This window comes from Hypanus sabinus, chromosome 9, assembly GCF_030144855.1.
Source record: "Hypanus sabinus isolate sHypSab1 chromosome 9, sHypSab1.hap1, whole genome shotgun sequence".
Classification (NCBI taxonomy): domain Eukaryota; kingdom Metazoa; phylum Chordata; class Chondrichthyes; order Myliobatiformes; family Dasyatidae; genus Hypanus; species Hypanus sabinus.
Genome location: NC_082714.1, coordinates 25,481,399 through 25,508,439, shown reverse-complemented (window position 1 = coordinate 25,508,439; position 27,041 = coordinate 25,481,399). Strand labels below are relative to the sequence as shown.

The 27,041-nt window shown below is 42.0% G+C and overlaps 1 protein-coding gene across 3 annotated transcripts in view; it reads right to left on the bottom strand.

Annotated features, from left to right (window-relative positions):
• The window catches only part of cpped1 (calcineurin-like phosphoesterase domain containing 1), a 255,017-nt gene that overhangs the window by 106,501 nt on the left and 121,475 nt on the right, over positions 1-27,041 (bottom strand). For 2 of the 3 annotated variants that reach the window (XM_059979334.1, XM_059979333.1), the window contains exon 3: positions 10,978-11,400. In XM_059979334.1, coding sequence (XP_059835317.1) covers positions 10,978-11,400 — 423 coding nt within the window. Of the gene's footprint in view, positions 1-5,690; positions 7,859-10,977; positions 11,401-27,041 lie in introns of those variants that run through there. The other variant, XM_059979335.1, reaches the window with a different exon arrangement.

Here is a 27,041-nt window from a genome sequence, read left to right as displayed (position 1 = left end):
AGCGCAACCCGTCCTATTTGTACAGGTCACACCTGCCCCAGAAAAGGTCCAAATGATCCAAAAATCTGAATCCTTGCCCCCTTCAGCAACGCACTTAACCTCCACCTCATTCTATTCCTATACTCACAGCCGCGTGGCACAGACAGCAATCCCAAGATTACTACCTTTGAGGTCCTGCTTCTCAACTTCCTTCCTAACTCCCTGTATTCTGCTTTCAGGACTTCCACCCTTTTTCTACCTATGTCATTGGTACCAATATGTACCACGACCTCTGGATGCTCCCCTCCCATTTACAGATATTGTGTACGTGCTCAGAAACATCATGAACCCTGGCACCTGTAACACAAACTACCATCCTAGCTTCTTTTTCACATCCACAGAATCGCCTATCTGTCCCCCTAACTTTTGAGTCCCCTATTACTGCTGCTCTCCTCTTCCGTTCTCTACCTTTCTGAGCCACAGGGCCAGATTCAGTGCCAGAGCCACAGCCACTGTTGCTTCCCCCAGGTAGGTCATTCCCCCCATCAACACTTAAAATGGAGTACTTATTGTTAAGGGGGACAGCCACAGGGATGCTCTCAACCTGACACCCTCCTGACGGTCACTCACTTATCTGTCTCTGTGGCCCCAGGGATGACTACTTACTTATAGCTTCTGTCTATCGTCTCCTCACTCTCCCTCACAAGCCGAAGGTCATCGAGCTGCAGCTCCAGTTCCAAAACTCGGTATCTAAGGAGCTGCAGCTCGATGCACCTGACACAGATGTGGCCGTCCGGGAGACAGAAAATCTCTGGGAGATCCCACATCTGACAGTCAGAACAGAAAACAGGCCTCGCAGTCATATCCACTAGTCTAATGTGCTGAGCCCCACGAGACACTGCTTTATTAAACTCTGCTCCATGATCTGTGCGAAGCTCTCTCTCTCTTCGAATCAATTGGTCGGTCGCTAATGCGCTCAGCCCCTTTAAAAGCTCCTTTTTTAAGACTTTTCTCCCCAATCTGTGCGAAGCTCTCTCTCTATGAATCGATTAGTCCGCCGCCAATGCCAAAAGATGGAGATTTTATAAGTAAAATGGTACACACTATTGCAGGATTACTGACATTTTATTTGTTGTGTGAGAAATTAAGTTTCTGAATGCCTGACAATATTCACAACATTGCTGAAGATTTTATGTTCAGAGAAATTATTATAAAATGAAATCAGGGCTACATAAGTCTAAATTTGCTTATAAATGTGCATACTTATTAATGGCCATCTGTTTAATGGGAATTTAGAATAAAAGTGATTGTTTGGTTAGGGATTAGTTAATTCCCTGTAAAAATCAAAAACATGTTTGCTTAATAGGAGTTAATAGATATGGAAACATTCACTCATGATGTTGGGGAGGCAGATTTGCTCGTTAAGGGACAACTTTTGTTGCAATGATTTGATTATGTTTGTTTCTAAAGTTGTAATTAATCCCTAATAGTTCAGGAGCAATTCCAAGTTCAGAATCAGATTTAAAATCACTGCCAAATGTCACGATATTTGTTGTTTTGCGGCACAGTACACAGTAATACATAATATTAAAAACTATAAATTACAATAATAAGTACCATTTCTATAAAACAGTTTAAATTAATAAGTAATGCAAAAAGAGGAAAATAAATACTAAGGCAGTGTTGGATATGTGCAATGCTCTGCCCCAGAAGGCCATGGAGGCCAAGTCTCTGGATGCATTCAAGAGAGATCTCTTATAGATATCGGGGTCAAGGGATATGGGGAGAAGGCAGGAATGGGGTACTGATTGTGTATGATCAGCCATGATCACAGTGAATGGCGATGCTGGCTAGAAGGGCCGAATGGCCTACTCCTGCTCCTATTGTCTACTGACTGTATTGAAATCCGATGGTGAAGGAGAAGAGGCTGTTCCTGAAACGCTGAGTGTGTGTCCTCAGGATACTACCTACTGCTTGCTCAGTGAGATCTTTTACCCTGGCACCACGTGCCATTACTGCCAAAGAGATTGCTCTGGGGCTTATGTAGAATCCAGAAAACAAGTGCAAGTCCACAGTTAGCTCGACCAGGGGTTCCCAACCTGGGATCCGCGAACCTCTCCATTACTGGCATAAAAAAGCTTGCGAACACCTCAACTGGGAGTACTTGCCTTCCACAGGATAAAATGCTTTACAAACAACTTGATGTTTTGGAATTCTTACAACAGTTTTGATTCTTTTTTAAAGAAAGCAGCCTTTACTGACAGTTGTGTATAATTTATTGATTCTTTAAAATGTGCTGTCAACTTGAAACACTTTTAGTCAAACAATTACCTATTTTATTTTTTATTACATTTTGACTTCCAAGTACCTCAATTAACTTGCAGTCAAAGGTTCCACCTGCTTCAAAAGGGCAACAGTCATACATACCAGTGCCCAAGAAGAGCAGGGTGAGTTGCCTCAATAATTACCACCCAGTGGCTCTCACATCTACTGTGATGAAGTGCTTTGAGAGATTGGTCATGGCTAGAATTAACTCCTACCTAAACAAGGACCTGCACCCAATGCAATTTGCTATCTTCACAATAGGTCTACAGCAGGTGCAATCTCCACTTGGCCTTGGATCACCTGGACTAATAGCAATACCTACATCAGGCTGCTGTTTAGTGATTACAGCTCAGCGTTCAACACAATCATACTTTCAGTTCTAATCAACAAGCCCAAAAACCTGGGCCTACGTACCTCCCACTGCAACTGCAACCTTGACGTCCTCACCAGGCGATCACAATCAGTGTTGATTGTAAATAACATCTCCTCCTCATGGACAATCAACACTGGTGCACCTCGAGGAAGTGTACTTAACCAACTCCCCTACTCTCTCTACACCCACGACTCTGGCTAGGCACAACTCAAGTGCAACCAATGACACATTATTGGCAGAATTTCAGAGTGTGATGAGGAAGCGTAGAGGGATGAGATAGATCAGCTGATAAATGCTTCCGGGGGTTGGGGGGGGGGGGGTCTCAAAATAATCTCACCCACAACATTGCTTCTGATGTGGACAATTCTAATTGCGGTTTTTGTCCGAAGTATTATCTTAGAAATAGCGATAGGGACTGGAATTCATTGGGTTGCTCTGCTGGTGTGGCCTTCTTCTGAGTACGCACAACATGGTCCAAACTGACAACCACCACCCAGGTTCCAATCATTTGATATTAAAATCCATTCTCACCTCCAGTGTGTGGAATGGGTGCCTCATGGGTGGGGGGCTGGGGAAGGTGAGGGTATGTGGCTTAAGTAAAGGGCAGATGGTAAAGCCATGTTCACTGGCTCAGCTGGCTTTCAAAGATGTTGAACATTTCTGAAACTATTATGAAACTATTAATAATATTTAATTAATAAGAATGAATCTTATTAAACATTAATAAGTGGTAAAGGGTAATTGTGATCTAGATGCTAATTTGTGAAGCTGACACGTGGCTGGACAAGTTGGTTTTGTTTACAAGCCATTCTGTGTGCATTGTTTTTGGTTATTTTCATTCTACTGAATTTGCAAAAGTCTGCAGAGTTAGTGGAATCCAATCTCGATTTACAACTGAATATATCAATGTAGATAGCAGGGCTACTGGATGCTGTACAAGATTAAAGTATCACCTAGGGAACAGTAATCAAATACTACCTACAATAAATTTTGCAAGCTGCAGGTAAAATGCATTCGAGCAAGAACAGTTGGGTTTACAAAAATCAATGTACTTTGCAGTTGAGGGCAATCTTTATTACTAATAATAAGCTGAGACCTCCCGCACTATTCTTTAAGAAAAAGGTATTGATATCATCCATTGATACCACCTGGATTTTACAGTGTATGCTATGCTGTTTTGGTATTGACTATTAAATTTACATTAGTTTTAAATCTGCTCCCAGTGGAACCAACTGCATTGAACCAACTCATAATTCATGACTTTTCATTCTGATTATTCTTTCCCTTCTTTAATTTTACATTTATAAGAGTGTCAAAAGCCTGTAGCGATGTGCTACACACAGCGCTGAAATAACGACACGCAGTCAGTAAGTCGTCTCGAGACTAGTTTATTCAAACTTCGCGGCGCTGGTATTTAATCCCTAGTGCCCGCCCTCTCCGGGCGGAAATGACGTCAGAGGTGCATTACCAAAGTCTCCCCCCGCGCACTGGCTATTTGTGAGCCGGTTCGCCTGGGCAGAAAGTGGGTCGCCACAAGCCCACTTTTACTTTGTTCCTACATAGAAGCCTTGGTAAAGCCATTCTGAGTGCATTTTAATGACGTACAATTAATTGATTCTTCAAGAAGTCCTCCTTTGTTTCCAGTCTGACACTCTGTGCTGTTTTCATTGATCAGTATTCCATAAATTACTGCAAAAATAAGTTCCCAGTTCTGCATACTACCCAAGCCCCATACTCAAAGTTGAAATGTCAACAAATCTTTGCTTCTTTGGCTTGCATCCAGTTCAAATGGTTTCTGTGGGGAGCGCAAAGTATTCCTAAAATGCACTGAAGCTTGAGCCTTTTTATAAATTCCCAAGAATCCTCAGGAATTAATTCTCCCCATTTCAGTCTATGCCCTGTGACTTAATGCATTCATAACCTGAGAACTCAAAGAATCCAGCGCAGATAATCCGTTTGTTGCCCTGGTTCTCATGCGACTGGATGTTGAACAGCTGAAATATCACCTCTACTTTTATGTTCACTGTTCTTGAGTGAAGAATTATAAAGAAGATAATGGGAATTTACACAGAACTTCATCTGATGAAGGACAATTCGTGTGTAATGTCAGAGTACCCCAAGGAAAGTCTCAACCTTTCTTCCAGTCTCAGTTTACCCAAGGTATATCATGCTAAGGTTACAGCTTACTTGTGCCATGCATTGCTTCACAGGATTCACAATACGTAAAATGTCTCAACCACCAACCTTGCAGGTTGCAGTTTACTTGGTTTACACTTTCCTCAAATGCTCTATCACTTTGTTCCACTCTTGCACAGTAAAGCTTCAGAATTCTCCCTCACTTGTTTTCCTCTCCTTGTCACAACAAGCACAGGAAATACAAAGAGAGTCATACTGCACAGAAATGGGCCCTTCAGACAAAATAGTCCATGCCAAACAAGATGCTCACCCAAGGTAGCCCCATTTGCCAGTGTTTAGATCATAAATTTCTAAACCTCGCCTATTCATGTATCCATACGCTATCTTATAATACTTCTACACCTTTTATATCCTCACATTTCTGTGTTTCCTTACCTCTACCTTGATATTTACTTAATGATTTAGCATCTACTGCAGCTGTCAGAGATAAAGAACCTCACTCCTGTAGATACAGTGCCTATAAAAAGTATTCACTGGAAGTTTTCATGTTTTACTACATTGAACTAATTTGGCTTTTTTGACACTGATCAACAGAAAAATACTCTTTCGGGTCATAGTGAAAATAGATCTCTACAAATATAAAACACAAAATAATTGATAATATTCACCCCCTTTAATATGATACACCAGATCATCATTGGTGCAGCCAGCTGGTTTTAGAAGTCACATAATTAGTTGAGGTGTCCTAGCTATATATAAACCTGTGTGTAGTCAAGGTGTTTCTATTGATTGTAGTAAATATACACCTGTATCTGGAAGCTCCAAATGTTGGTGTGTCAGTATCCTGGCAAAAACTACACCATGAAGACAAAAGAACACTCCAAGCAACTCCGGGGAAAGGTTATCGAGAAGTACAAGTTCAGGAGATGGATACAAGAAAGTTTTGAAGTTACTGAATATCCCTTGGATGTACAGTTAAGTCAATCATCAAAAAATGGAAAGAATATAGTAGGCCTCCATTAATCTTGATAGACCATGGATTTGCGCCTTGGAAAGTTTCCATGGTGGAAGCCTGGGCAAGGTTTTTTTCTATGGAAGGCCGGCAGTTGCCCTTGCAGGTCTCCCCACTGCAAAGGGAAGGGCATTAGGACCCATACAGCTTGGCACCGGTGTCATCGCAGAGTGTGGTTGAGTGCCTTGCCCAAGGACACACACGCAGCCTCAGCCAAGGCTCGAACTAGCGACCTTCAGCTTTAACCACTTGGCCATGCGCCAACACTAATGGAAAGAACAGGGCACAGCTGCAAATCTGCCTAGAGCAGGCCATCTTCAAAAACTGAGAGACCCTGCAAGAAGGGGACAAGTGAGGGAGGCCACCAAGAGACCTATGACAACTCTGAAAGAGTTTCGAGCTTCAGTGGCTGAGATGGAAGAGATAGTGCATACAACAACTGTTGCCCGGGTGCTTCACCAGTCGCAGCTTTATGGGAGAGTGGCAAAGAGAAAGCCACTGTTGGAAAAATACTCACATGAAATCTTGGCTAGAGTTTGCCAGAAAGTATGTTGGAGACTCTGAAGTCAGCTGGAAGAAGGTTCTATGGTCTGACGAAACCAAAAGACTACCAGGAAGCATGGTGGTGGCTGCATCATGCTGTGGAGATGCTTCCCTGCAGCAGGCCCTGGAAGGCTTATGAAGGCAGAGGGTAAAATAAATGCTGCGAAGTACAGGGAAATCCTGGAGGAAACCTGCAAACTGGGAGAAGCTTTTTGTTTTCCAGCAAGACAATGATCCTAAGCATAAAGCCAAAGCTACACAGGAATGGCTTCAAAACAACACAGTTAATGTCCAGGAGCAGCCAAGTCAGAGTCTAGACCTCAATCCAATTGAGAATTTGTGGCTGGACTGGAAAAGGGCTGTTGCCCAAGCAATCTGATGGATCTTGAGCAGTTTTGTAAAGAAGAATGGGGAAAAATTGCAGTATCCAGAGGTGCAAAGCTGAAAGAGACCTATCCACACAGACTCAGGGCTGTAATTGCTGCCAAAGGTGCATCTACTAAATACTGACTTGAAAGGGGTGAGTAATAATGTAATCAATTATTTTGCATTTAATAAATGTAATAAATTTAGCCCAATTTGTAGAAATTTGTTTTCACTAAAGCCTTTTCAGTTGATCAGTGTCAAAAAAGCCAATCTAAATCCCGTGATTCAATATTGTAAAACAATAAATCACGAAACTTCTGGGGGGGTGGGGGAGAATACTTTTTCTAGGCACTGCAATTCCTATATCAATGACCCTCCACCCTGAGAGATTGTCTCCTATTTTTAGGCATTATCACCAGGGGAAATATTCTGCGGTTACTGCCTGCCCCACCCAAACTCAGAATATTGTATCTATGCTACTAAACACCTTAAGAGTAGAACCTGCAGGTACTCATTTCCACATCCACAAAATCATGTCTTTCTTTAAATAAGGTGACTATATCATGGATGTGTTCTTGCCAAAGCTCTGTACAGATGTAGGAAGATTTCCTTACAAAAGTACTCTTTCCTGCACAAAAAAGGCCTCCATTTACCTTCAAATTAATTTTGTTTCAACGATGTGACACTTGTATATAATTCCTATCTGCTCATTCACTTAGAATCTCCTCATCTTTCAGATATATTTAAAATATATGACATATTTCATCCTGAGAAAAAGGATAGAAGCTTTTAGTTAGAAGTAGGAATTTAAACAATTCCAATGATCAGATGACAGAGGGAAATAAAGTCATAGCTGAAATAAAAGTTCATTTTTGATGACAAAATGGAATCCATTTGAGATTCTGAATGAGACTGCAGCAGATGATGTACTATCATTTAACTAAAGACAATTCCAACAGTTTGCACAAATTATCATTTGTCTTGTCTCAACTCACCATGGTGCCTGTGCACCAAACTGCAATGTTGGAGAACTACTCACACTCTGTTACACACTGTACTGTGTGATATTGGGTACTCAGCTGCACTTGATTGATGAAGCAGGAAGCGTCCCCCTGTAACATTTTCTGGCCATATGATGTGGATGTTTAAAAGAACCAAAAGAAAAATAGTATCAGTAGGTGAGAAGAACCAATTAGCTCCCTTCTCGTATTAGATTTCCTCAGGAGGCATGTGTCAGGATTGAGCCAAGTTGGTACCAGCAAAATTGCTAAAGCATGCATGTGAACACAAGAGAATGTAGAATATTATAGCATAGGACAGGAACATTACAGTACAGTGCAGTTCAGCCCATGATGCTGTGCTGACCTTTTAACCTATTCTAAGAGCAATCTAACCCTTCCGTCCTACATACTGTACCCCTCCATTTTTCTATCATACATGTAAGAGTTTTTTTTTATAAGCACTAATCTGTCTCTACCACCACCCCAACTAGGGCATTCCACATATCCACCACTGTGTAAAAAAGCTTACCCCTGACACCCCTTCCCCATACTTCCCTCTAATCACCATAAAATGATGGGCTTCAGTGACTGGCAGCTGAATGAGGTTTGCTAGGATGTCTGAGCAACATGCCCCTTTCTGACAGCAGCAGACGCCCCCAATTCCATCTCCAAATCTCTGAAAGGTTGGTCGAGAACGCATGGACTTCAGCGAGTCAGACTGGTGGGAAGAATTTAAAAGGACATCATTTTTTTCTTCAGCGGTTTGATGGACACACAACTGCGCAGGCGTGTGGACATCAGTGAGTTAGGAAGAATTTTAAAAGAGGGCAGCATGGAGTGGGCATTGGAGTAGAGGGAGTCAGAGTAGGAGGGATTTGGCTCAACGGGGCTTCAGCAGTAATGCATCAGGCGAGGTAAGTTACTTGTGAAGAAGAGGAATAGGAAGTATGTCTGCAAGGCCGGTGTTCTGTACTAGGTGTCAGATACGGGATGTCCGAGAAACTCCCAGCCTCCTGGATGGCCACGTCTGCAGGTGTGTCGAGCTTAGGGACTGGGTTAGGGAACCGGAGATGCGGGTCGATGACCTTCATCTGGTCAGGGAAAGCGAGGAGGTGATAGAGAGGAGCTATAAGCAAGTAGTTACACCGGGACCTTGGGTGACAGATAAATGGGTAAAAGTCAGGAGAGAGAAGGGCAAGAGTCAGATAACAGAGAGTACCCCTATGGCTGTCCCCCTTAACAATAACTACTCCTGTTTGAGTACTGTTGGGTGGGACAACCTACCTGAGGGAAGGATAAAACATGAGAGAATAGGACCAAGCAAGTGTGCCAGTGGAAAAAATGTGTATGGAACTGGAGGAGGTAGCAGAGGTATTTTATGAATACTTTGCTTCAGTATTCACTACGGTAAAGGATCTTGGCGATTGTAGGGTGATTTAGAGCAGACTGAGAAGCTTGAGCACACAGACATTAAGAAAGAGGATGGGCTGGAGCTTTTCAATAAGTCACCAGGACCAGACGAGATATACCCCAGGCTACTGTGGGAGATGAGGGAGTAGATTGCTGAGCCTCTGGCAATAATCTTTGCATCATCAATGGGGATGGAGAGGTTCCAAAGGTTTGGATGGTTGCAAATGTTGTTCCTTTATTCAGAAAAGGAGTAGAGATAGCCCTGGAAATTACCAACCAGTGAGTCTTACTTCAGTGGTTGGTAAGTTGTTGGAGAAGATCCTGAGAGGCAGGATTTATGAACATTTGGAGAGGCTTAATATGATTAAGAATAGTCAACATGGCTTTGTCAAAGGCAGGTCGTGCCTTACGAGCCTGATTGAATTTTTTGAGGATGTGACTAAACACGTTGATGAAGGTAGAGCAGTTGATGTAGTGTACATGGATTTCAGCAAGGCATTTGATAAGATACCCCATGCAAGGCTTATTGAGAAAGTAAGGAGGCATGGATCTGAGGGGACCTTGCTTTGTGGATTCAGAATTGGCTTGCTCACAGAAGGTAGAGTGGTTGTAGACTGGTCATATTCTGCATGGAGGTCGGTGACCAGTGGAGTGCCTCAGGGATCTGTTCTGGGACTCCTACTCTTTGTGATTTTTATAAATGACCTGGATGAGGAAGTGGAGGGATGGGTTAGTAAGTTTGCTGATGACACAAAGGTTGGGGGTGTTGTGGATAGTGTGGAGGGCTGTCAGAGGTTACAGCGAGACATTGGTAGGATGCAAAACTGAGCTGAGAAGTGGCAGATGGAGTTCAACCCAAATAAGTGTGAGGTGGTTCATTTTGGTAGGTCAAATATGATGGCAGAATATAGTATTAATGGTAAGACTCTTGGCAGTGTCAGAGGGATCTTGGGATCTGAGTCCACTCAAAGCTGCTGTGCTGGTTGACTCTGTGGCTAAGAAGGCATACGGTGTATTGGCCTTCATCAAACGTGGGACTGAGTTCAAAAGATGAGAGGTAATGTTATAGCTATATAGGACCCTGGTCAGACCTCACTTGGAGTACAGTGCTCAATTCTGGTCACCTCACTACAGGAAGGACGTGGAAACTGCAGAAAGGGTGCAGAGGAGATTTACAAGGATGTTGCCTGGATTGGGGAGCATTCCTTACGAGAATAGGTTGAGTGAACTTGGCCTTTTCTCCTTGGTGCAATGGAGGATGAGAGGTGATCTGATAGAGGTGTATAAGATAATGAAAGGCATTGATCGTGTGGATAGTCAGAGGCTTTTTCCCAGGGCTGAATTGGCTGCCACAAGAGGGCACAAGTTTAAGGTGCTTGGGAGTAGGTACAGAGGAGATGTCAGGGGTTAATTTTTTACGCAGAGAGTGATGAGTGTGTGGAATGGGCTGTTGGTTACGTTGGTAGAGGGAGATACTCTAGGGTCTTCTAAGAGACTCTTGAATAGGTACATAGAGCTTAGAAAAATAGAGGGCAATGGGTCACCCTAGGTAATTCCTAAAGTAAGTACATGCTAAGCACAGCATTGTGGGCTGAAGGGCCTACATTGTGCTGTAGGTTTTCTATGTTTCCATGATTTCAGGAGGGTTAGAAAGCCCGTGACCCGCACATGCACAAAAATAAAAGACAAGTACCAGAAATATGAGCAATGCCTTCTTCTTCAGGGCACAGACTACCTCACAGACTTGTGGTATATTGAAGGAGGAACCCAGTGCTCCCTCTTCTATTGTCTTACAGGATCAATGAATAAAGAAGGAAGGAAAAGCACACTACCTGCTTCCTGAAATTTCTGCAAAAGATCCAGCCGCAATGACTTTTCCAGGTTGAAATATCCGTTTTCTTCATCAGGGCTCTGGAGGAACAGAGGGATGTGCTGGAACACAATCACATGTTTGCTTTTCTTGGTCTGAGCTGCAGCAAGCTGTTCATTTAGCCACTCATCATGGGCTCGCTTTAACTCAGGGCAACTGGAGGCGTCACAAAGAAACTGAGAGTTCAGCACGAGAAACAGTACCCCGCCGACCCAGAAGCTGAAGTAATCATCACCCCAGTTCTTGCAATATTCTGAAACAGTGTCTGGAGTTGGGGAATTGCCTACGTCATGGTTGCCGCTGACAAAAACCAAAGGAATGTTGGGGTCGGTACATTTCAGAACATTCTTGAGGTCATCCTTTTGCCTCTCACTCCAAGGAGTACCTGAAAAATTAAGGAAATATCATGACTGATGTGAATTCATTTCTCCCTTTTACTTAAACATTATGAGTCTATAAATTGTGGAATGTTGACTTTTTGTATTGTTGCAAGATCCCCATCTCACAGTAGGAGATGGGGACTGCAGGAGATGGGGTCTTGCAGCAGTTTAAACCAGACAACATCTTAGCTTAGTGCATTTGTCTAAAGCTGACTCTCTCATTGCACGTTCCTGTTTGTTAACTTCCGTTGGCTTCGGTGAAAACTCAAGTTTGTGAGGGGCGTAGAAAGAACTGTCGGGATCTGTCTCATTACATGTAACGTATACTGCATCAATTCCGCTGATGGTGTGATAACATCCTGACCTAATTGTTCAGTGGAGAAGCAGAATGGTGCTATTTTGCTTGTGTCGTGTGCACCAACATGCTTTGGTATTCCACTGCTTTACAGAATCTTCTGTTTAATGGTCTTTATAATCTGTATGTGCTGAGTAACCAAAGCTGTGCTAACAAAAACCATACAGAGGAAGATGGAGCGGAGCACAGAAAACATTTTATGACTTTAAAATGCAACCACTCATATTCAGTCTTAAAATACACATGAACAGCAATAATTTTCTCAAAAATAGTATATGTATTTAATCAGGAACAATTACTTTTATATTTATTAAAATTTCATATGATATAAAGCGCATTCGTCTATTTTATGTTCCCACTGGAGATCATTTAAAAATTATAATCTAAAGAAATCTAAAGTATAAAAAAAGGATAAACTTGATTTATATTTACTGACGAGTTTGAATGACATCATCCACATCCTCTAATGCAAAAATAATATTCTTAATAGCTGATTTTCATTATAAACCTTTTAATTTCAATATAGCAGAACATTTTTCTCTGTGTGTGTGTGTCATTAGATAAACCAGCATTTATTCCATCTCTCATTCTATTTAGGGAGATGGTGGGTACAACTGAGTGACTTGTTAGGCAATTTTAGAGGACATTTAAGAGTTAATTGTTATGGATATGGAGCAATAACTATATAGGCCAAAACTGGTAAGGACGACAGATTTTCTTCCCTAAAGATACTAATGAAACAGATGGGTCTTTAAGTGAATTCTGTGGTTTCATGGTCACTGATACTAGCATTGCATTCCAGATTAATTTAATTAGTATATTTATTTAACTGAATTTAGATTACCCAGCTGGGAAGGTGGGAATAGAAATCACTACTTCAGTCTTCTACTACTTCAGGTTACTAGACCAGTAACGCAATCACTATAAACATATCAAAATTATGCACCAGCATAAAAGGAGATAACAATGGTGAATGCTCCTTTGGCGAGACATGCTCACAAATCAGCTGCCCTTTCTGTATCTACTGCATCATTTTCAAAGGCATGGAATGCTCCCTCAATGCCGACACTGAAGCTGAATGTCACCCCTCAGTACCTCCATGAAAATGTTCTTTGTTTGGAATGGCCATATTGAAAAATAAGGGTATCAAATTTATGCTGGCACTGTGCAAGGTTATTTGATGGAATCTCTATGAGGAGTATAGACAGGGTAAATCCAAACAGGCTTTTTCCCACTAAAGGTGGGCGAGACCACAACTAGAGGTCATGAGTTAAGGATGAAAGCTGGAATGTTTAAGGGAATGTTCCTTCAGGTAATTTCTTCACTCAGAGGATGGTGAGAAAGTGGAGCGAGCAGGTTTGATTTCACCCTTAGGAGAAATTTGGATAGGTACATGGATGAGAGGGGTATAGAGGGCCATGATCCAAGCATATTAATAGTTTGGCATGGACTAGATGGGCTGAAGGGCCTGTTTTGGGGCTGTAGTGCTTGTTCTATGAGTCTACTCTAACATCCTCTTTAGTACACTTCTACAACAAAGAGGGTGGTAGGTATATGGAACTAGCTGCCAGAAGGCGGGTTTAATTAGAATGTTTCGAGCATATGGGCAGGTTAGGGTTAGAATGAATGGGAAAAGTTTAGAGACATATTGGGTCAAATGTAGTCAATTGGGACTAGCTCAGGTAGGCAACTTAGTCCATATGGCTGTTAGTCCAAAGTCAAACAGGTGGTTCTGAATTTCAGTATGTTCTTTATAAAAATACTCCAGGAAGAATCAAGTTACAAGGGGTCTACTGGCAAGGCAAGTGGGAATAGACAATTCAGGTGACCAGTGAAAAGGTATTGAGTGGCTGGAGACAAGAGGTCAAGGGATCAATTTTTAGGAGGTAGTGGAGGATGGGGAGGTGGGAATAGAGGTGATGATCAATAAATGATTAAAACCTATGAACCTTTACCAGCCAGTCTCCAGCAATGTTCTGGAATTTGTCCAAAATCATTACCATTTTGACAGGCAGGAATTTAAAAGTTGGCAGAATGCCTCACTTAGCAGTGCTCATTCCTTCATCACCCCGCCTTGATTACACTTGCTAGCTACTGTCCATAATGCTTATGTCATGTCATCTGGATGTTTCATCTAAATCTCAATGAATGACACTCGTAATTTTTAGTCATAGTAAAAACAAAAGAAAATCCAAGAAAATATTGATACTTAATTTATTTCGGAAATGTAAAGCAACAAGTCTTTTTTTTTGTTCTGGTAAAGTAATTTTACAATTGTTTGGATCCTTCGACAAGCCACAGTTAACTGGAGGTCATAGAATCATGATGCAGGCAGACCATTAAGCCCACATTTTTACAACACACACAAAGTGCTGGAGGAACTCAGCAATTCATCTATGGAAAAGACTAAACAGTCAACACTTTGGGCCATGACCCTTCATCGGGACTGGGAAAAAAAGATGAGAAGTTAGAGCAGGAAGGTGTGGGGGTTAGGGGAGGGGAGGAAGAAGCACAAGGTGGCAAGTGATAGATGAAACCAGGAGAGGAGGGAGGGGTGAAATAAAGAGAAGGGGCAACAAATCTGATAGGAGACAGCAGAAGACCATGGAAGAAAGGGAAGGGGGAAGAGCACCAGAGGGAGGTGACAGGCTGGTACGGAAACAAGGTGAGAGAGTGAAACGGGAATTGGGGAATGGTGAAGAGGGAGGCAACTACCGGAATTTCAAGAAATGGATGTTGATGCCATCAGGTCAGAAGCTACCAAGACAGAGTATAAAGTGTTACTCCTCCAACCCAAGTGTTGTCCCATCACGGCAGTAAAGGAGGCCATGGACTGACATGTCAGAATGGGTATGGGAAGTAGAATTGAAATGGGTGACCTCTGGGATATTCCTTTTTTTTTCAGGCGGACATGGCATATGCGATCTTGGCAAAGCGATCTCCCAATCTACGTTGGGCCCTACCAATGTAAGAAGAATCTTAAGAAAGAAATTAGAAAAGCTAAAAGATATGAGGTTGCTTTGGCAAGTAAGGTGAAAATAAATCCGAAGGGTTTCTACAGTTATATTAATAGCAAAAGGATAGTGAGGGATAAAATTGGTCCCTTAGAGAATCAGACTGGACAGCTATGTGTGGAGCCGAAAGAGATGGGGGAGATCTTGAACAATTTCTTTTCTTCGGTATTCACTAAGGAGAACGATATTGAATTGTGTAAGGTAAGGGAAACAAGTAGGGAAGTTATGGAAACTATGACGATTAAAGAAGAGGAAGTACTGGCACTTTTAAGGAATATAAAAGTGGATAAATCTCCGGATCCTGACAGAATTTCCCTAGGACCTTGAGGGAGGTTAGTGTAGAAATAGCAGGGGCTCTGACAGAAATATTTCAAATGTCATTAGAAATGGGGATGGTGCCGGAGGACTGGTGTATTGCTCATGTGGTTCCATTGTTTAAAAAGGGTTCTAAGAGTAAACCTAGCAATTATAGGCCTGTTAGTTTGACATCAGTGGTGGGTAAATTAATGGAAAGTATTCTCAGACATGGTATATATAATTATCCGGATAGACAGGGTCTGATTAGGAACAGTCAACATGGATCTGTGCGTGGAAGGTCATGTTTGACAAATCTTATTGAATTTTTTGAAGAGGTTACGAGGAAAGTTGATGAGGGTAAAGCAGTGGATGTTGTCTATATGGACTTCAGTAAGGCCTTTGACATGGTTCCACACGGAAGGTTAGTTAGGAAGGTTCAATCTTTAGGTATTAATATTGAAGTAGTAAAATGGATCCAACTGGATGGGAGATGCTAGAGAGTAGTGGTGGATAACTGTTTGTCAGGTTGGAGGCTGGTGACTAGTGGTTTGCCTCAGGGATCTGTATTGGGTCCAATGTTGTTTGTCATATACATTAATTATCTGGATGATGGGGTGATAAATTGGATTAGTAAGTATGCAGATGATACTAAGGTAGGAGGCATTGTGGATAATGAAGTAGGTTTTCAAAGCTTGCAGAGAGATTTAGGCCAGTTAGAAGAGTGGGCTGAACGATGGCGGAAGGAGTTTAATGCTGATAAGCGTGCGGTGCTACATTTTGGTAGGAATAATCCAAATAGGACATACATGGTAAATGGTAGGGCATTGAAGAATGCAGTAGAACAGGGTGATCTAGGAATAATGGTGCATAGTTCCCTGAAGGTGGAATCTCATGTGGATAGGGTGGTGAAGAAAGCTTTTGGTATGCTGGCCTTTATAAATCACAGCATTGAGTATAGGAGTTGGGATGTAATGTTAAAATTGTACAAGGCATTGGTAAGGCCGAATTTGGAGTACTGTGTACAGTTCTGGTCACCTAATTATAGGAAAGATGTCAACAAAATAGAGAGAGTACAGAGAAGATTTACTAGAACGTTACCTGGGTTTCAGCACCTAAGTTACAGGGAAAGATTGAACAAGTTAGGTCTTTATTCTTTGGAGCGTAGAAGGTTGAGGGGGGACTTGATAGAGGTGTTTAAAATTATGAGGGAGATAGACAGAGTTGACGTCTTCCATTGAAAGTAGGGGAGATTCAAACAAGAGGACATGAGTTGAAAATTAGGGGGCAAAAGTTTAAGGGTAACACGAGGGGGAATTTCTCGACTCAGAGAGTGGTAGCTGTGTGGAACGAGCTTCCAGTAGAAGTGGTAGAGGCAGGTTCGATATTGTCATTTAAAGTAAAATTGGATAGGTATATGGACAGGAAAGGAATGGAGGGTTATGGGCTGAGTGCAGGTCGGTGGGACTAGGTGAGTAAGCGTTCGGCATGGACTAGAAGGGCTGAGATGGCCTGTTTCCATGCTGTAATTGTTATATGGTTATATAATATACAGGAGACCACACTGGGAGTACAAGATACGGCAGAGGACCTCAACAGACTCAGAGGTCATATGGAATCAACGTCATCTTGGGAGGAACATGCAAACTCCAACAGGCAGCACTGGAAGTAAGGGCTGAACCAGGGTTCCTGCGATACACTTTATTCCCCTCCCAGTGTAAGGACTTAATTTCCATCCAAAGATTTGAGAAGGGCAGACAATCCTTTAGTATTACTCTTTCCTTCATTCTGTTGGTCTATTTGCCACAAAAGTTGAGTAGGTCCATCCATTGGGCATCACCTTTTTTTTAATACCAGTACATGAAGTATTATCACACATTTTAATTATTTCTAGATGTTCCAAGACAGCAACCTATTTGACCCCGCAGTACCCTGTCGCAGCTATTCAATTATGATATTTTCTGTCTCTGTGATTTCCTTTTTTTAAAGTGGAAATATTTCTAATGGCTCATGTGTTAGAGTGTTGAGCTAGAGAGGGGATGGGTTAAGTTGGGACAGAGAAACAGGTGGATGGTAGATAGGAGCAGACAAAAATAAAAGTCCACTGGAGCTTGGTGGAAACTGGGGGGGGGGGGGTGGGTTAGGAGAAGTAAGGGTGAAGGTAGAGATAGCTAGGAAGGTGATAAGCAGGAACTCAAAGGCTACCGGTGCTGGAATCTGATAAGGAAAGTAATTACACGAACCAATGGGGGAGACTAAAGGGCAGGTGAACCCAGAACTAGAAAGGGAAGAGGGCAGATGGTAGGGCAGTGAGCCAGAGGAGCAATTGAGTTGGAAATGGATGAATGAGAACAGGAGAGCAGGGATATGAGAAATGATACAAAACTGGGAGAACTGGGGGTAAGATCAGAAAGTAAGGGAGGAAACTACCAGAGGCAAAGGTACTTGAAATTGGAGAATTTAGTGCATATACCATTGGGCTGATGACTGCCCAGGAAAAATATGAGGCCTAAAAACTGCAATTAACCCAATGAAATTTGCAATAGAATCATGACCTACAATCAAAAGCTAAAATTAAAGCACAAAATTTCAGCAATTCAAGTTTGTGGTAAGAAACACGAGTTCTCTGCTTTTCCTTTGGTCATTAATCTCCCTGGACTGCTTAATATCTTTCATTTTAAGTTGCATAAAATTTGCAAAAAACCTAATCAATTTAAAAATTGAAGACTAGACCATCCAACCATCTGTGAAGAATACAATATGGTTACATTTCACAGGAACTCATTCTTCAACTTCACCAACTTTGAAAGGGCTTAAAAAAAATTAGGCTGTCGGTGTATAGCCCAATGATGTTATTAAATATCTCGTTGATTTATTCACCTTAAAGTGAAATGTAGATCACTCTAAGATTGTATTCAATTGCTTGATACTTGCAGCCTGCTGTAAATGCCAGCAGTTTGACAGTTTAAATCCAAGAATGATATTGTACTGTTGACTTATTTAACTACAAAGGATCACTCTGCGAAAAGATGAAACTAGTCCTGCACTTCTGCATTCCAAGAATTTTGAATTCTTCTCTCAGACACCAGTGAAGCTCTAGAATTCTCTACCCCTCTGATGGTGGAAGCCAGATCACTATATATATATATATATTAGATAGAAATAGATTTCTTTAATTGAGGAGTTGAGTGTTATGAAGAAATAACAGAGTTGGAACTGAGGTCACCATAGATCAGCCATGCCCATATTAAATAGTACAATAGGCCTGAACAGTTGAGTAGTCTATTCCTATTTTCTTGAACACAGTGTAGGTTTAGCCTTGTTGAACTGTCTTGTCCAATATTCCCTCTGCAAATGCTGCCTCGAAAATCATAGATACTTAAAAAGTAACAACAATCAAGTTGCTGTTAATTTTCCCTTCATTGTGGCTCTTTTGCTCATCATTGTTCACCTCAGCTCCCAGTGTCCAGCAGAAAGTGTGGGCAAGATCTACAGACAACGATGGATGACAGTGGCCTCAGCTGCAAAATCGATTTCTTGTTTTGGGAAACCCATTATTTTCATCCAAATACAAAGCAGAGATTATGAAACTGTCAACTAGATTATTTAAGGGTACAAATCTCCCACCATGTTATACTGGGGTTATTGCCTAAATAAGGAGCATTCACTTAAGTCAAGTGAACACAGGTTAGAAAAATAATCAAAAATTTACTGCTGCTTCCATCAAAGTATCTGCTGAGAAGTTGGACTCAAGTTGTCCTTTAGGGTATTATGAGGAATCTGAGTATTAATAAAATGGATCTGGATGCACTCATATATCTATCGTGGAAAATCATTTCAGATAGCATTAGGTAAATGTGCAAGCAGTGGAAGTATTAGGGCAACAGAGTCTTGACATTAATTGGATGGATGTGCTTTCACTAATGCCACTGCTGATATTTTGGAGGTCAGGCACAAGTAACAAGAAGAATTTCAATGGCACTACTTAATGTGCCCTTTTTAAGGGATTTTAACTACTTACAGTCAAGTTGCTATTATCATAATCTTTGTCTTTGTAACTTGCTAATTGCAAAAGAACACAAGGAGTAATGAGGGAGATAAAAGAACTTCTGCACATTAAGACTTGGAGAACAAGCAAAGAACAAACAGGCAGCATAACTGTTGGAAGAGGGAGGAGGAGGAGGAGAAAGGGGCTCTCTGTAGGACAGGGGTCAGCAACCTTTACCACTGAAAGAGCCACTTGGACCAGTTTCCCACAGAAAAGAAAACACTGGGAGCCGCAAAACCCATTTGACATTTAAAATGAAATAACACTGCATACAACGTTTTGTTTTGCCTTTATGCTATGTATAAACAAACTATAATGTGTTGCATTTATGAAATTGATGAACTCCTGCAGAGAAACGAAATTACATTTCTGCATGCAACAAAAACATTTTGAACTCCGAAAAAAAGACGTTGGGTTGAAGGTTACTTTTAATTAAAATACTCAACGTCTATTTGAGTCCTTCTTGTATTTATGAAAAACGCCAAACTTAAATTTGCCGCCAGCAGCAAACCAAAAATAACGTCAGCCAGCTGTCAACCTGAAAAATAAAAGGACTATTTCACTGAACAATGAAAACATATGAATATAAGTAAAATAATAGGCAATTAAAATATTTATCATACTTGTTCAGGTTGACTCACACCTGACAATGCAGTCGTATTCAGTAAGGATGGATCGATGCTTAGGGGAGTGACCGGGAAGGATAATGTGTTTTTTATCTCTCTGAACTCACAGAAGCGTTTCCCAAACGATGTTTGCATTGCGATGATTGCAGAATGTAAATACTCCGAATTTATCATGTCGTGACCTTGTTTGAACTCTCTCAAATTGGGGAAGTGAGACAATGTGCCTTTCTGTAAATCTCTGGCAAGCAACGTCAACTTGCGCTCGAATGCCAAAACATCCTCCAACATGTGCAGGGCTGTACGTCCTTACCCCGTTGAAGAGCTGTGTTCAGCGTGTTCAGGTGCGCTGTCATGTCTACCATGAAGTGTAGCTTTTCCAGCCACTCTGGCAGTTCCAGCTCAGGAAAGTTGAGCCCTTTGCTGCCCAGGAAAGTTTTCACTTCTTCCAGACACGCGACAAAGCGTTTCAGCACCTCCCCTCTGGACAGCCAGCGATAAAAACGCGTTGTAGCGGTGTGCTACACGCAGTCAGTAAACTGCAGTCAAAGATAGCTTTATTCGAACTAAACAGCCTTGCTTTTAAGCCTCCCTCAACCCGCCCCCCATGGCGCAGAGGCTCCAAAGCTCTGTGCTCGCAACCCCCCGTAGGCTATCTAATTGTGAGTCGGTTCGGATGTGCCAGGAAAAGGGTCGCCACAACCAATTATTTCCCAAAGCAACAGGGAGCCGCAGCACAGACGTAAAAGAGCCACATGTGGCTCCGGAGCCGCGGGTTGCCGACCCCCGCTGTAGGAGGTCACGTCTGCCTCAAGTGTTCCTTACAAGGTGCCAGCTAGGATTCACCTTTAAATGGCACAAACCAACGACACTGCACCCAACCCCAGCTGATCACTTTCCACTAGTGCTAGTTGCAAACCCAATCTTGCCAAGAGAGATCATAATGTTGACACCCTGGCTATACTACCATTAAGCAACGCAGGTCAATCATGTGTTGTGATCACCAAGTCCTTTTTCAGATGCTATCAATGCATCCCCGTATTTTTAAGCCACTTCATAATTCCAGCACCATGCAGAATGCAGCCCAAACTTCAAGTTTTTTTTACTTAAATGGAGAAGGATTCATTTCCACTCCCAAAAGCACAAAATGCTTTCAGGTACTATGTTGTTTTCAGAAGGATAAGCACCACAAGACCACTCCAGTCCTTCCCCATGTGTGCACCAGCAGGGAATATACACAGTAACATTACGCAATTCACTAGTTCCAATTACTTCAGTGTATTCACCTAGCTGTGTGACTTCTTCCCATCTTCTGCACCCCGGTGTTCATTTATCCATCCATCTTAACATGTTCCTTCTCAGTCTTCAACAATGAGAACTGTATTATATTAAGGCATTAAGATCACCACCCCATTAAAAACCCCACCTACATTATACCTTAACTAACTGTGGAGGAGAGAATATTAGCTAATTTGGCAAGATTCGCGGGTCAGGAGAGGTAGAATCTGTGTGGATAAAATTGAAGAACAGTCAGGGCAAAAGGACCCAAATGGATGTTGTCTACAGGCCACCAAACAGTAGCATGGATATTGGGTGCAAGTTGAATAGGGAGTTAACATTGGCATGTGGCAAAGGTAACGTCGCAGTAGCTATGGGGGATTTCAACATGCAGGTGAACTGGGAGAATCAGGTTGGTGCTGGACCCTAGGATAGGGAGTTTGTAGAGTGCCTACGGGATGCATTCTTGGAACAGCTTGTACAAGAGCCGACCAGGGACAAGACTATTCTGGATTTAGTGTTATGTAATGAACAGGATTTGATAAGCGATCTCGCAGTAAAGGAGCCATTAGGAGGTAGTGTTCACAATATGATAAGCTTTTATCTGCAATTTGAGAAGGATAAGGGCAGCTCGGAGGTGTCACTGTTGCAGTTGAACAGGGGAAACTATGGAGCCATGAGGGAGGAACTGGCCAAAGTTGACTGGATGGATAGCCTAGCAGAAAAGACAATGGAACAGCAATGGCAGGTATTCTTGGGAATAATGCATAAGGTGCAAAATCAGTTCATCCCCCAGAGGAGGAAGGATTCAAAGCGGGGGAAAGGGACCACAGTGGTTGACAAAGGAAGTCAGAGATTGCATAGTATTAAAAAAAAGGAAATATGACAGAGCTAAGGTGAGTGGGAGGACAGATGATTGGGAAGTTTTTAAGGAACAACAGAATTTAACTAAAAAGACAATACGGGGAGAAAAAAATGAGGTACGAACGCAAGCTAGCCAGGAATATAAAGGAAGATAGCAAAAGCTTTTTTAGGTATGTGAAGAGAAAGAAGATAGTTAAGAACAAGGTTGGGCCCTTGAAGAATAAATTGGGTGAAATTATTATGGGAAACAGAGAAATGGCAAAAGAATTTAATGAGTACTTTAGATCTGCTTTCACTAAGGAAGACACAAGCAATCTCCCAGATGTATGGATGGGCCAAGGACATAGGGTAACAGAGGAAATGAAACAGATTGACATTCAGAAGGAAACGGTGATGAAAAGACTGATAGGACTGAAGGCTGACAAATCCCCAGGTCCAGATGGTCTGCACCCTAGGGTACTAAAGGAGGTGGCCCTGGAAATTGCGGATGCATTGGTAATCATTTTCCAATGTTCCTTAGATTTGGGATCAGTTCCTGAGGATTGGAGAATGGCTAATGTTATCCCACTTTTTAAAAAAGGAGGGAGGGAGAAAACAGAGAACTGTCAGCATGACATCGGTGCTGGGAAAGATGCTAGAGTCCATTATTAAGGATGAAATAGTGGCATAACTAGATAGCAGTGATAGGATTGGGCCGAGCCAGCATGGATTTACCAAGGGTAAATCATGCCTGACTAATCTGTTGGAGTTTTTCGAGGATATAACCAGGAAGTTAGACGGGGGAGAACCAGTGGATGTAGTGTACCTCGATTTTCAGAAGGCATTTGATAAGGTCCCACATAGAAGATTGGTGGGTAAAATCAAAGCTCAGGGCATCGGGGGGAAGACATTGACATGGATAGAAAACTGGTTGGCAGATAGAAAGCAAAGGGTAGCGGTGAATGGGTGTTTCTTGGAATGGCAGGTGGTGACTAGTGGGGTGCCACAGGGCTCGATATTGGGACCACAGCTGTTTACCATTTACGTTAACGATTTGGATAAAGGCATAAAAAATAACATCAGCAAATTTGCTGATGATACTAAGCTGGGTGGCAGTGTGACATGTGATGAGGATGTTAGGAGAATTCAGGATGACTTGGATAGGCTGGGTGAGTGGGCAGATACTTGGCAGATGGCGTTTAATGTGACTAAGTGTGAGGTTATCCACTTTGGGAGTAAGAACAGGAAGGCAGATTATTATCTGAACGGTGTAGAGTTGGGTAAGGGAGAAATACAAAGAGATCTCGGAGTCCTTGTTCATCAGTCACTGAAGGTGAATAAGCAAGTGCAGCAGGCAGTGAAGAAGGCTAATGGAATGTTGGCCTTTATTACAAAGGGAATTGAGTACAAGAGCAAGGAAATCCTCTTGCATTTGTACAGAGCCCTGGTGAGACCACACCTGGAGTATTGTGTACAGTTTTGGTCTCCAGGGTTAAGGAAAGACATCCTGGCTGTAGAGGAAGTGCAGTGTAGATTCATGAGGTTAATTCCTGGGATGTCTGGACTGTCTTATGCAGAAAGGTTAGAGAGACTGGGCTTGTACATGCTGGAATTAAGGAGATTGAGAGGGGATCTGATTGAAACATATAAGATTATTAAGGGATTGGACAAGATAGAGGCAGGAAATGTGTTCCAGATGCTGGGAGAGTCCAGTACCAGAGGGCATGGTTTGAGAATAAGGGGTAGGTCATTTAGGACAGAGTTAAGGAAAAACTTCTTCTCCCAGAGAGTTGTGGGGGTCTGGAATGCACTGCCTCGGAAGGTAGTGGAGGCCAATTCTCTGGATGCTTTCAAGAAGGAGCTAGATAGGTATCTTATGGATAGGGGAATCAAGGGATATGGGGACAAGGCAGGAACAGGGTATTGATAGTAATTTATCAGCCATGATCTCAAAATGGCGGTGCAGGCTCGAAGGGCTGAATGGTCTACTTCTGCACCTATTGTCTAGTGTCTATTGATTTCTACGGTAACTGTTGATGAGGTCACTCGGGTTTAGGGATTTGTTTTTCTACATCTGGTGCTCAATTTGTAATGAGGCTAATTCTGTGGAAGGAAATACAGATATTAAATAAGTCTTTTATATAAACTATGAATGGAAGAATTAAGGATAGGCTTCATTGCACGAAATAATTGTGTTCACTTCCACCAACTAATTTTTAAAATCACTTAGAGGTATAGTCATTAATTTCATGTTGGAAATGTGGCAATTTCAGCACAGCAAGCTCCCCAAAAAACAGCAGTTTGACAATAACCAGGTAACTGATTGAGGGAAGTAAATAAACATTGTCTAAGGCACAAGGTTAATAGTTGCCAGTTTTTGATGCTTTTTTACTAGGTGTCGTAAAGCACAGAAGTGGGCCAGCACGTGCTTGCTGACCATTTCTCCCACATAACCCTAATTAAATTCGCTTACACAATGCCTGACCTTTCAAGGAGTCTGTTTCAATGTCTCGAAAACATAGTGATTGCATCTCATTCCACCACCTTCTCTAGCAGTGTGTTGCAGATCTTTATAAAGACAACATGGAAGTGCAAAGTCTGTCAGTCCTTCCTTGTGGTTCTGACTGACTGGCGGTATGGAAAGGTTTCCATGAGTCCAGCTTTTTCATGCTTAATGAGCGAGGCCCCTGTCCAATGGATGCCACGCGGCTGCTAATCCCCATTAGAATCACACAGCACAGAGAAAGGCACTTTCAACCCACCTCATCCTTGCCAATCACGATAGCCTTCTACGCTAATCCCATCTGTCCATGTAAAGCCCCATATTGTCCTGCACTTTTCCTATTCAAAATCTGTCCAAAGGTATTTTAAACATTGGAATTCTATCTGCCTCCATTACTTCCTCTGGAAGCTCATTCCAGATGTTCACCACCCTGTGTGTGGAAAAACTTATTCATTAGATCTCTTTTAAATTCAGATCTCTTTAAATTCAGAAGAGGGAAGGAGGAGCTCATTGAGATATTGAATTTTGGAAGGCCTCAACAGAGTGGATGTGGAGAGGGTGTTTCCTGTTGTGGGGGAGTCTAAGACCTGAGGACATAGCCTCAGAATAGGGGGATGTCCATTTAGAATGTTGATGAGGGGAAATTTTTTGACCCAGAGAGTGGTGAATCTGTGGAATTCATTGCCACAGGGTGGCTTTGGAGGCCAAGTCTTTGGGTGTACTTAAGGCAGAGGTTGATAGATTCTTGATTAGTCAGGGCATGAATGGATATAGGAAGGAGGCAGGAAATTGGGGATGAGAGAGAAAATGATCAGCCATGATCAAATGGCGAAGCAGACTTGATGAGCCAAAATGGCCTAATTCTGCTCTTCTATCTTATGGCCTGAATTTCTCATCTCTCACATTAAACTTCAGCCCTCTAGTTCTAGACTCCCCTTGCTCTGGGAAAATGATTCTGGGTATTTATGTATCTTATCTATGCCTCTTATAATTATATGCTTCTATAATCCAATGAGAATAAACTCTGCTTATCCAATTCCTCTTTATAACTACGGCCCCCACCCCCACCCAAGGCAACATCCTAATTAACTTCTTCTGCACTCTCTCTACTGCCACCCCATCCTTTATGTAGCGTGGCAACTAGAACAGTACGCAATATTCTTAATGCAGTCTCAACAATGCTTTGAGAAACTAATGAGACTAGACAAATCAATTCATTGGTCTTTGAAGGCAAGCATACCAAATGCCTTTTTCAGTATCCTATTGACCAAAGTAGGAATTTCAAGAGGCTACAAACTTGCACCTCGATAACTCTCTATACATCAGTGCTCTCAAGGACCGTGCCATTGACCCAGTATGTCTTATCACAATTTGATTTCTCAAAATACATTCTCTCACACTTGTCCAGATTAGATTCCATCTCACAACTGTCCAACTGATGTACATTCCTTTGTATCCTGGGACAACCTTCTTTGCGATCTACAACTCCGCCAATTTTCGTGTTGGTTTAAATGGAAAGTTAACGACATGTGATTATGTGCAACACATCCACAGGGGCTGTTAGACCAGAATACCATGTCATTAACTTTTCATTTAAATCCCTCCACTTAATTCAGGTACAAACTAATCTCTATTCTCTTGGGGTATCTTAGCAGCATAAATGATTCAGTGCTCAGGGGAACAACTCCAAATCACTGTCATTCATTCAGACTCGCACATAAAGTATAGTCGGCTTTCCTTATCTGCGAGGGACTGATTCTGGGACCCCTCGTGGATACCAAAAAACGTGGATGCTCAAGTCCCTTATTTAACCTGTTTCACTGCGGTGTACTTTAGGACCCAGTGGAACCCCAGACCTTATTTAACCTGTCTCAGAGTGGTGTACTTTAGGACCCAGTGGAACCCCAGACCTTATTTAACCTGTCTCAGAGTGGTGTACTTTAGGACCCAGTGGAACCCCAGACCTTATTTAACCTGTCTCAGAGTGGTGTACTTTAGGACCCAGTGAAACCCCAGACCTTATTTAACCTGTCTCAGAGTGGTGTACTTTAGGACCCAGTGAAACCCCAGACCTTATTTAACCTGTCTCAGAGTGGTGGTCTTTAGGACCCAGCGGAGCTCTGAATCCGCAGTGTTTCTGTTCACGAAAATAATCACAATTGAAAATAAAGTGGAAATAACAAAGCGATTGGAAAGAGGTGAAATGCCATTGGTCATTGGAAAAATGTTAGGCTACAGTCGGTCAACAATCGGAACAATTTAAAAGGATAAAGTGAGAATAATGGAGCATGTGAAGGCCCTGCCCTGATGAAAGCTACAATTATCACTAAGCAACGCAGTGGTTTACTTATTGAAATATATACATTTCTTAAGTGTTTTATATGCATAGTAAGGTAAAATATATACTCTATACTAAGACAAATGTTTGACTAACTGACGCTAAGTAATACTGGATGTAGCTGTTCCGACTTACTTAGTAAGAGAACTTCCGATTTTTTCGATCCTGATCCACGATAACTTACGCACATCCTCCCGTATACTTTAAATCATCTTTATATTACTTATAATACCTAATACAATGTAAATGCTATGTAAATAGTTGTTATACTGCACTGTTTAGGGAATAATGACAAGAAAAAAAGTCTGTACATGCTCAAAGAACGAGTGCTGGAAAAGCACTTCCGGGTT